The 12,253-nt window shown below is 38.3% G+C and overlaps 1 protein-coding gene across 3 annotated transcripts in view; it reads right to left on the bottom strand.

Annotated features, from left to right (window-relative positions):
- Positions 1 to 12,253, bottom strand: part of cfap77 (cilia and flagella associated protein 77) — a 29,982-nt gene that overhangs the window by 4,302 nt on the left and 13,427 nt on the right. For 2 of the 3 annotated variants that reach the window (XM_082169564.1, XM_082169563.1), the window contains 2 exons: positions 4,477 to 4,576; positions 1,930 to 2,158 (listed from right to left, as the gene is read on the bottom strand). In XM_082169564.1, coding sequence (XP_082025690.1) covers positions 1,930 to 2,132 — 203 coding nt within the window. In that variant the 5' untranslated portion in view covers positions 2,133 to 2,158; positions 4,477 to 4,576. Of the gene's footprint in view, positions 1 to 1,929; positions 2,159 to 4,476; positions 4,577 to 11,745; positions 11,827 to 12,005; positions 12,161 to 12,253 lie in introns of those variants that run through there. The other variant, XM_082169562.1, reaches the window with a different exon arrangement.

Below are 12,253 nucleotides of genomic sequence, written 5' to 3'. Positions count from 1 at the left end.
TGACCGTGGCATTGGCAAACAGCATTTGATGGATATAGTGCAGGGCCAAACAAGTCCCTGTGGACCCCTGATCTTACCTCTCATTGCTCTAGACATCCTTCCCCCTGACTGGCTCTTGAAACACACTCTCACCCAACACTTCTCACACTGGATGTATCAACATCAAGTGTGTGTGTGCGCGAGTGTGAGTGAAAAAGAGAGTCTGGACACAAAGCTGTGTTTTCAGTTAAATAATTCAGCTCCATTTCAACAGTATCAAGGCCCAAGAGAAGGAGAACAAAAAAGAAAGCAGGTGGAAGGCAGAAGGAAGGAGTGAAGGGAGCTTGTGGTGCTGCGGACCAATGTAATAATCATACCTCTGCTCTCAGCAGAGTGCTTGTGTCATACCTCAGTGGGCACAGAGCTCAAAGATGAGTACTCTCTTCTTTCCTTCTCCCTCTTTCTCTGTTTCTTACAGATATAGACATTTCTATACCTCTTTTACTTTCCTGCTCTTTCCTTTTTGCCTCATCCAGTAAAACAAGACAGCCCAAATCACTTTCTAAACTGATCAACACTCACCCACGTCTTATTCCCACACAAAAATGATGTAAGAGAGGGTCCTGTTCTTACTCCTATTTTACAGATTTGCTCCCTCAGGAAAGTAAGAACGATATGAGAAGTGAGGGGGACAAATTATAAGCCTTATCAGACTGGCTCATGAATATTAATTAAGAGACATAATAATCACCCAAGAGTCCTAAATGACTTGTTGGGGGATGGCCATATTAGGATTTATTTAGTTTAATAACGCTAAGAAAAAAATATTGGTGTACGATTTACTTTGAAACCATTTTCACAAAATAATTACAAAGATACGCCAAAAGTAACACTTTGAATTGAAGTCAACATGAAACTAAAGTTGTGATAGTCTTTACTTCCCTATTCTGATGTATATTTGAGTGAGATGGCTTCTCAAACAAGAAAAAATGTAGTACGAGACTTGATTGGTTGGTTGTGATTTGCTATTGCTGTGATCTCATGTGAGTGACAGGTTTTAAACACATCATCAGAGAAGAGAAGAGATGTCGCTGCAAGAGGGAAGGGAAGTTATTTTGATTTAAGATTATGAGGGCACATTAATTAATGGTGAAAATAATAATAACGATGTGCACGGATACATTATTTATAATAAATACTGCAATATTCCTTTTTTTTTTTTAAGTGTCAATAAGGGTCAATTTTGATTTCATGTTTGATATTTTGATATCTTTAAGTAGAAAGACTGAAATAGTATTTTCTTATAAAACATACCCCAATAATCTTGCTTCTTCAGACATTTATTAACATGGCTGGGCAACAAATTGCAGCTAAGCAAAACAACATTCTTAAAATATAATGATTATTTTCCAAATAATCTTCCACAAATTATAATTGTTAATGTAAGTAAAGGTATTAATTATTTATAATAGACCATTAAAATATAATGGTTTATAATGCTTGCTATGCTCCTGAATGTATCCCAACTTGTATTGAAATTTTATAGACAAGGCTTTGTGGCTGACAATAAATTCTTACTGTTCGGAGCCAAGTGTTTTTGAATGTTCTGATTCACTGCCTATTTCTGACGCGAGGGTGTGTATATGTGGGTGGCAGATGTGAACAGACAGTGGGAAAGAGACAAAGACAGAAGACAGATGGAGGTGTCATTAAGATGTATATCAATAAATAGAGATGCTGTTAATGCGCTCTATTCATCTTTATAAAAAATTATTATTGAGATTTCAAATTACATAGTAACTTATAGGAATATTAGTATTAATATTATCCTTTAAAATTGTTAAGGATTGTTTTGATTATGACTTCTTTCCGATTCTTCCAAGCACAGCTTTGGATTGATTAAGATTAGCTAAGACTAGTGAATGAGGCTGAGACCATTATTACACTCACCTGTTAGAAATACCAAATGAAGCATCTTGTGGTATGCAAGGTGGGGCAGACCTGCGAAACCCTTCTCTGGGCAATGGCTGGCGCCGAATGTCATGGGTGGCACGGTACTGCTGCAGCTCTTTAGCAGTAACCAATCCTGACTTGACCCCTTCTCGATTAAGGCCAATAAAATCCCTCTCAGCCACCGTGTTTCTGGTAGACATAGTGTGAGTGTGCCAGTTGGAGATAGCTAAAAGAGAGAGAAATCACAGTAGGAAAATACTATGAAATCATGTAAGACTCCAATGATACATACAGTTCAGCACACACAATTCCTTTGAGGAGGATTGCACTACCAATTTTTATAATTAGTATTTTTGTCTTGTTTTTCCTTAATATCATCCTTAAATTTACATGAGGAGCGACAATGCAGAAGATGCAAAGACTTGTTTTCAAAGGATATATCTTGAAAATTAAGCAAAAATCAAATAATATTTTGTTAGATTTATGTGCAAAACAAGAACAACTATTTTCCAACAGGGTTAGAAAAACAGAATTCAAGACATATTCTCTGAAAACAAGTCTTTTATCTTTAACAAATACATTTATCTTGTTTTAACCTGTTAATTGTGTAACCTGTTAACTGTCACTCCCTTTTTGAGCATTTAGATCTGAACTTAAATGGTTGCAATTCATGAATGCTTTGGAATACAAAAACTTTTTAAAGAATACTCAGCAGATTATTGCAGATGTGAAAACACTGCACAGATGAAAGTGTAAAAAAGTTATATAAGTTTAAATTGACTGTAAAGCAAACATTTTTAAATTTTTACAGAATATATATTTTACAAAAAAATTGAACTTCAAGAAAATCAAAACCATATGTCTAACTAAGTTGTGTTCCAAATTTGAAGTTGATAACACAAAAATGTAAGCCCACTGAAAGGTTTTAAAGTACCTTTCCCATGGTCATTTCAAAACAGTTTTCAAAGAATGAATTTTGAGTGCTCGAACAATACCTAATTTATGATGATTACTAAAATATGTGATAAGAGTCAGCCAACTGTCTTGCTACTGCGATAATGACAGTTAAAATGCTGGATATTTTCACTTAAAAACAAGACAAAATACTAAAGGAAAAATTGCCTTTTTCTTGCAGTGTGGCAACTGGTTTTTTAGGTATAAATAAGGGTACTATACGGTTATCCGGATAAATTATTTACGTGTGGTCACGTGCACGTGTGGTCCGGATAACCGTATAGTACCTAAATAAGTCATATTTTAGTTTACCAAAGGACTTGTCCTGCTGTCCTGCAGAGTTTAGCTCAAACCCTAATTAAATACACCTGAACCAGTTAATCAAGGTCTTCAGGATGACTAGAAACACTAGTATACTATATAAGTGGAGTACACTATAAAATGTGAACAGTTGAATCAACTTAATTACAATTACTTCAATTGGTAACTGATTTTTATTTTTATTTTTACTTAATTCAGTCATGAAACTCTTGTGAGTAGCTGATTGGTTCACTTAAAGCCGATTGGTCACCCAATCATTCTGTTTGTTCTGTCTACGTAACCTATTTGTTCCTGACCTTAAATTGGATCAGTTCATTGCAGCGCACCATGGACTTTCACTAGCCCTCCACCTTCCCCAGCACCACCTGCCTAGATCTGCTCGGGGGGGGGGGTTCTCTCTATGTTACCTAGCAGCAGCCTGAATTCAATTCACTTCACGCATTTTTAGATGTATCCTCACTTATACAGCAGCAGACGTAGCAGATCTAGTCAGCAAGACTAACATTCCATGTTTATTAATAAATGCTGGTTAAATTCATTCAGAGAGTTGTCATGATTGAAATATACTTCTACCTTCTTCGGAAAACTTCAGTTAGAAATATTAGCATTTTTCAAACTATTAGACACTAGATAGATCATAGATGGATCAGACAACATTAGATAGATCAGCAAGAGAAAACACAAAACTGTTCAATGGCTTTGGTGACTTGGCAGTGCCTTCTTTTGGCGCCAGGTAAATAACAGTAGACATAGGCTCCAGCAGGGCTCTGATTGACATGTTTAAAACCAAGCAGAGATCAGTTTTGGGTGTTTTCTGAAATAATAGTTACATTAGGATTTGTGATGAGTAAGCTTAGATAAGCATGACAGGGTAACTTCATCATAGTTCATGGGACTGTATAAGGGCTTGACACTTGCAGTCACTGCCTGTCGTCCGTTGGAAGTGCATAATTAAAGTGTGAGACAGGGGAGCCAGTGCAGAAGCCAGCCACAGTTTAGTATGCTAACAGGAGCGCACTGACAGCACAGGCTAAGTGCCTGAGGGGACACTTACTCAAGAAAACGCACTGTGACATCATCCTGTGACAAGAGTTGATGGGGAACGGGTGTGGTGTCTCATAAACAAAGGGTTTTGAGTTAGTGTATATGTAGCTTCATAGTGATTGTATCATAATGATGTTTTCAATATACAGCCAATAGTGTTAAAGTTTTAAAGGCAAATATAGAACTACTCCAGTGGCAATTTTACAAAATTGTTTTGCCACTTACCCTCTGGCACTCCTCCATCCTGAACTGTGGTCACCGTCCCAAAAACAAAGTCAGGTCCTGGACAGGATAAACCTCTCAACTTGGCCTTTCCAAGAGCTGGCTATAGAGAACAAACAGGACTGAGATAAATACAACTATTTCATGAATAGTGTCCTAATGTTTTTTTTATTTTTTATGTTATGTATTAAAGGCACATATTTTAAAGGCATGTATTTTAATACATAAAATGTATTAAAGGCATCAGGAAAAGTTTCTTCCCCCAGGCCATCTACCTCATGAACAGTTAAAATGCCCCCAAGTTCTCCCCACTGTGCAATAATGATTAAAAAAACATGCATTACCCAACACACTATATACTTATTTATTTGACATCCAACCACTTTCCTTATTCACATTCCCTTGCATAACTGTATCTATAGATATAGATATTTTTGTCTTTTCGCTTGTGTACATGTGTTGTTTGTCTAGGTTGTATTTTCACCTATTTTATTTTTTAATCTGTCTTGATATATAGGCTATTACATTTTTTTCACTGTGCTGGAAGCTTCATCATGGCTAATTCCTTTTGTGCGTAAGCATGCTAAAATAAATAGGCAATGAGTTCTCTGATTCTGATTCTAAATGGAAATGAAAATGAAATAAAAAAATTTAAATACATTTAATTACATCTATTTTTGCCTCCAAAGTCCATTTTATGTGTATATTTTCTGACAGAGAACAGTAGCTGTTTTTTGTTTTCAGAACTATGTTTTTCTGAACCTATAAACTGTCAATCAAACTGTCAATCAGCATCAATTACATCACCACAGTAAAAGTGCTGTTAAACTGAAGCATTTAACGGCACAAGACAATGCATGCATCACAATGTCAAAGTTTTATGGACCTCTAGAGTGGCAGCTGATTTTGTGATTGACAGGCAGTTTTTCGACCCATACCTTCAAATTCTAGCACACCAAAAGCATCTGATTGTGTCTATTAATAAAATCATAATTATGCACAAACTTATTACCATAAAACATGCCGCAAAAGAAGCCCAAATGACTGCGGTGTCTGGCAGCTCAGTAAAAACAAATTCCCATTGAACGTTGATGCGAGTGATCTTGATGGTTGAATTCTTCAGTCAGGTCTCAGTCTGAATCACTAGCACAATGTAGTCCAGTCAGTTCATGTAAAGTATGATTTATGTCTCCAGAGTCATAACTGTAAGATGATTGACAGCTAAAGAGTTGAAAAAGGCAACACTTATCCTGCCATGTGTGTGTTGGGGGGTTGGGTGGGGGGGATTTACCCCCTATCATCATCTACTCAAAAAGATTCTCTCATGGGGCAAAAGAAAAGCCCAGTATTTTTCTCTGAGCTCTGTTAAACAGCTCAAAGCCTAGTTTTAAGAGCAGCTTAGCTTCGAAAAGGTGGAAAATTGAGAATCAAACCACGGCAAAGGTGACAACCGGATGTATCAAAAGTGATCTGTGGAATATGGTGCCTGAGCTTTCCAGAAGCACGTATCTTTGATCTTTGATGGAACATGAGGGAGGTGTGCTCATGTGTCAGTCACAGAGTTACATTAATGTCGGCGGTTCTCCTCATGCTGCCGTATGTGATTTTTGGAAGGAGAAACGAATTAGCATGGTGAGTCTGTCATCATCTCTGGAGATCTCTGTGTGTTTGCTGTGTTCTAAAGACTTAATTCTTGTTTAAAAACCCCAATCCTTCATTCTGAGCTTTGAATAGTCTACATTGAAAAATGGATTTAAAAGATATTTGTCACTGGACCCCCACCAATCATGCTGGGCAAGTAAAGCCCTCCAGAAAGCGAACACAACTGCCAAACTCGGCTCTCTTTTTTTATGCCGAATCCCTAAGTACGACCAAATTGAGAGATCCTAAATCTTTTTTGGCCTTTTTAACTCACAGACACCCAACCTCTAGTTAACATATCAGCTGAAACGTATCAAACGTTTCTTAAAAGCGCCAATCTTTTGAGTAAGTGCCACCAAGCTTCTCGGCCAGCCCTTTAATCCCCTTCGCAATTTTAATCTGCAGATTGTTTTGAGGAGATCACTTAGAGATGCCTGAAGGAACGTGTTGACCGCTGGCGTAAAACGGCTAATCAGACCCCTCAAAACATTATTGGGCCTTTCATTCACAATAAAAGGGCTGAAAGAGAAGGGGACAACAGAAAAGGCAAGTCAGGCGAAGGATTATGTTAAGCAAAAGCTCCTTTTATATTGTCATTTACTGGTGATCTGTCTCTATATTGTGTTTTCATTAACCAGGCATGGACCTGCTGAATGAACCAGAGGCCGGCATGAGAATAGGGCGGCTTCAGGAGAGGCTACACGAGGGTCAGCGGGAGCAGATTATTCGCACAGGCTAAAAGAGACAGAGAACAGGGGGACATAATCATCTCTTACTAAGGAGACCCCTTCAGTCCATTCAGGCACCCGTGCTTTAATTTCACCGTCCTTTTGTGTCTCTCTTGCTCATGTGTGCTTTTAGGATTTCGCTTGAGCTGCTGAGATTAGCTTAGCGCTGACCCTGAGAGTCTATCACAGCACTGAACACTTGCACAAGTTGCTTTTTCTCAGATGTTGTCTCTCTAAGCGAATACCATGTGGTATTTGTGTTTTTTCTCTCCTGAATCTCACCCAGACATCATTCCCGACAGCCTCGCAACTAGATTTACACACATTTCAGAGAGGAAGCTTCTGGATAAAACTGGTCTGCACCTCCTGTCCAAGACCTACTAGGTTTGCGCTGTCCCAGTGGAACCAGTTTAATCTTCTCAGGCAGCGGCATGGAGAATTGTGAGCCAGGCCTGATCATCTCATCTCATCGGCGCTGACAGACAGCTTTGCCATGAGTTCCTCTGTCAGACTTACAAATAAATGTGCCCATGATGATGATTAGAGGATAACGGCACTAATGCTCAACGAACTATCTCCCGCTCTTCCAGCTCGGTTCAGCGCCATCTGGTGCCTGATTACGGGACAGCGGGCACATTGGCTTAAAATTAATCTCTTCATCTCAACTAAGCTAAATTGAGGAAATGAATGGCAGAGAGAAAGTGAAAGTGGGTAAGCGCTAGAAAGAATGTGTATCTTTGTTGCTGTGTGATCTGATACAATTCATGGGGAGAGAATTCAAATATAGTCGCTGTCATCAAGAAGGAAACGTGGTCAAAATGTACTAGGAGGGAATCTGGGAAATATAAAGATGTTTAAGTCAGCTAAAAATACATTTATTTATAAGGATTAGGTCAAAAATGCTGAGAGGAGAGGAAGTGGAATCATAACCCTAACTTTCTCATCAGATCACAGCTTTTCTCTTCTCTAGCTAAATCCGTCAACTCTAAATTAATATCAGCCCACTTCTAAAATCCCCAGAATGTCAATGTGCGCATATGTGCAACGCAAACATACACACACATTCATCTCCTCTATAGTCTGGCTGGTTATTAAGATGCTAACTCTCTTTATGTGTGGCAAATCCTGAAGCTTTGGGTATAATTGATGAGGCATTTCCATAAAGAGGCCCAGCTAATTGGGAGCATGTGTCTGGGCAAGCTTGTGCTACCCTTTTCCAATACAGATGAGTGTTATCCTACCTCTTTAGATGTATGTATGCTTAAGTATGGACGTGTGGGTGTGTTTAATGAAAAATGGATCACAAACTGTGTTTAAACCATGTGAATAAGCAGTACAGTAATTAGACATGTCCAAGAATTCAAGCTGTCCTCAACCTGGACTAAAATTGTACATAGACAATTAAACTTTTTTTAAGTATGAAGTCAGTAACATTTTGTTTTGAAGAAATTAATATTCAGCGAGGTCAAGTAAATTGATCAAAAAAGCAGTAAAGACATTTACAATGTTACAAAATTTCAAATAAATGCCGTTCTTTAGAACTTTCTATTCATCAAAGAATCCTGAAAAAAATATTAAGCACCACAACTGTTTTCAACATTGATAATAATAATAATAATAAATGTTTCCTGAGCAGCAGATCAGTAAATGATTTCTGATTTTGAAGGATCATGTGACACAGAAGATTTGAGTAATGGCTGCTGAAAATTCATTCATTACATTTAATGTCTTTTAAAAATGGCATACAAGTTTTTTAAACCCATTTGAAACCAACATGATGACATTACTAAGGCCCTTTCACACCAAGAACAAAAAAGATAACTATATTGATATAAGCTATATATATTGGTTCTGTTTATTCTAAGCGCGCACTGCAGTTATGTTTGCATGCTGCTTTAAATGCTCAAGCTCTTAAAGCAGGATGGATTCTGATTGGCTGTCAATCTGAAACTGATTCCAAGGATGTCGTTTCTCTGCTATTATCGTTATAGTTGTGGGGTGGGCTGCTATTATTTATATTTAAAATAACGATTTTTAACCGTTATCGTTCATCGTTATAGACATCATCCTTGTAAAATGGGCCTTAAGAACTTGGATTTTTCCTTATTTGTCTTTGACAGCTGTTATATAGATAACATAAATAGTTAGCGCTACAACTCAACATGGACAAGAATGATATATGCATTTTCATTCTCTTAATCCATAAATGAATGCATACAGCCCCTGTTTTGACAGACTACATATGCCAAAGGTCTCTTTACATATCTCATTTACATTTATCTAATATGCAAGCACTTTACAGTTATGTATTGGGTTCATGGTTATGTATCTGTCTCTGTGCTTGTGTCTACAGTGGTCCCAGCTGGATCACATTAATAATAAGGGCCTGTGTTGCGAGGGCTTATGAGGCACTGTATTCGTAGGCCTAACTGTAGATGCCTATGAACAGCTGAGGTGGGTGAAGGTCAAGGTCCGGGCCAGTTCCTTTGCAATTCAAATAAATTCCAGAGGCCAATTAAAGTCAGTAGGCAACTGTATACAATTTTTAGCCTTTTTTTGCCAGATCTCACACTCTGATAATGCTTTTTAAAGCACCCTGAGCCTTCAAAAGATATTTTTTTAATTTTATATGTCAAAGTTTAATTCAGGCAAAAACAGCTTTAGACCAGACCACATATACATAATATATTTGCGCTGCAGGCAAATATCAGCTACAGTACAGAATTGCTTAAGAATGAACCGCAGATTGCCGTGTCTAACATTAGCTACATAGGCTGAATGAAGTGAATGGTAATGAGTGGGAAGAGGGGACTGTGAATAGGGCCCAGCCAGCCTGCTGCACAGCAGGTCTCTCTCAGACACCAGAGAACAACAAAAGCCCCAAATCTGCTCCCCTGATCTCTAATTTACTGGTCATCAGGGAATACAGGCATGAAAACAGGATTTATTGGCCATGCCTCATCAAAAAGGAATTAACAAGAGGAGAGGAGAGGCCTTTTTTGTACTTTTCTCACCATCAACTTTTTGGTCACAAACACAGAAAATGGGTGCTCGGTTCTACACTCTCGAAAATAAAAGTTCCAAAAGGTTTTAGCAGCGATGCCATAAGAATGATTCTGGGTTACCCAAAGAACCTTTAAGTGAATAGCTCTTAAACAAACCTTGTGTGTGTGTGTGTGTGTGTGTGTGTGTGTGTGTGTGTGTGTGTGTGTGTGTGTGTGTGTGTGTGTGTGTGTGTGTGTGTGTGTGTGTGTGTGTGTGAAGAACATTTTAATAATCTGAATAACCTTTTTCCACTTTTCCAAGGTTTCTATGGATGTTAAAAGTTTCATGGAACCAATACAGAACGTTTATTTTTAAGAGTGTAGATGCAGACTAATTCATCTCCTTTTCACTTTGAGGCCCATTAGCACATTACTACGATATATGTCCCTTTTCCCCACGGGACAGCCATACATCAGCCCTGCATAAGCAGAGAAAACTCCAGCGATGATGAACTGCTGTGCAGGCCGACAAGAGATGCTCTCAGCACAAGGGACTTGCTGCAGTTGGCCTATTTCTTAATGAATATGAGCCTTTCACGGGTCTCCCGTTACATAGCAAGCAAGCAAAGACAGCCTCCGCTGATTGAAGGAGGATGAGGGTGAACGTTCCAACCTACAGCTCTCAAAACTAGATGCACGAGAGGGAAGAAATAGAGCAACATCAGGCAACGCCACAAGAACAAAAGCTTAAATCCTCACAGATGACTCTGTCATTGTTCCAGCACATTGCCAAAACCTGTAGCTATGACTGCTCACAATGAAAAAGAATGAGAAATCCTTGATCTCGTGGGACTATGGGAACATGCACGCAGTTCATTATCATAGTCATTTAAATACAGTAATCCTATTTTCTGCATCAGTCAAAAGGGGCATATCAAATAACCCTAGAGAACATTAGAAAGAAAGGAGGGGTGAGAGCAAGCAAAGGTCTAACGGAGGCCTCTTATCCCAGCAGGGATGGACAGGATGATTGGATGAGTGTGAAAAGAGAGAAAGGCCATGGGAGCGAGGGGAAAGGAGAAACATTGAGGATTGTGCAGGTTCATTTCATTCTCCCTTCTGCTTCAGTGGAAGACTTGATGAAGTTGAAATGAAGCAGAATTAGATGAAAGATACGCTGGAAGTACTTAGTTAAAGATTCAAGACTTGCGCTGAGTCTAACAAAGAGGGTTAACTAGAGGAGAAAGCAGAGAAAAACACTATCTTGCATATTAACACCATTCCTCAAATCTCAGTACAGCACACTCTTAAAAATAAAGGTTCTATGTTGGCATCTATGGTTCTTGGAAGAACCTTTAACATCCCATGGAACATTTCCCTTGCACTAAAGGTTCTTTGCAAGGGAAATGGTGGAAAAAAATAATTCATTGAAAGTTCTTCTATGGCATCACTGAGAAACCCCTTTTATGGAACTTTCATGGTTTATTTTTAGCTTATTAGTATTAGTGCAAAGTGACCTGAAATAAAGCAGACACCCGAAATGTGCAGTCCTGCTGTTGTTTTCCAGGAACATTGCGTTGAAACCGAAACGCTGAACTAAATCACACAAGCATGACTGTCATGGTTAGATTTATTCTGAGACTAACTCTTCCACCTAGTGGTCATTTTAGTTATGGCGTTGTTGTTTTCTTGTGTTTGCAAACAATAAATTATGCCCACCCCCCCCCCCCCCCCCCCCATTCATTTGTGGAACACATAAAGACTAATTATTTGTTTGGGAGACTAATTATTTATTAAATATATATGTTAGAAAAAATAATTAGTATAGCCTACGTGGCACTTTAATATATGGTGCTATGCACTGTATGCAGATAAATAATGTAAACTACATTTCACAATCCATCAACATCAGTCCTGACCTTAATTAATAGAGGACGATGCAGCATAGACTCTCTCACCACACCAATACGAGGACTTTCCATTTCTGATTCGTTGAATCCCTGGTAAAATAGAAATATTATAGACAATTTCACTAAATTATGATTTGTCGGAAAATAATAATAAATGAAAATTACTACAGTACAAATTGATTATATTATCTCAAACAACGTCGCAAAGTTATCAGCTATGACATATTTTGGCAAGCGTTAAGGTTATTATTTGAAAGAAGATCTCCAACCTTTTGGGCAAGATGACACCTTGAGAAACACGGTTCCCGGATGGTTTTGTGGATAAACAAACCTTGCTGAACCTTTTTGTCGTAATTGCAGTTCAAAAGCACTAAAATACATCAGTATGTTACATAAAGTTTCAGCGATTTCATAGGCCGTGAGGGAACCCAGCAAACATTTGGACGTTTAATGACCGTTGAAAAGACGTCCGTCCGAGACGTCCCGTCATGGTTGAAAAATAGTTCCAAAATGGAAG

The sequence above is a fragment of the Leuciscus leuciscus genome (genome assembly GCF_965113295.1).
Source record: "Leuciscus leuciscus genome assembly, chromosome: 5".
Lineage (NCBI taxonomy): Eukaryota > Metazoa > Chordata > Actinopteri > Cypriniformes > Leuciscidae > Leuciscus > Leuciscus leuciscus.
Note: the sequence above shows the minus strand (reverse complement) of the source record. Positions and strands in the feature narration are given on the sequence as shown.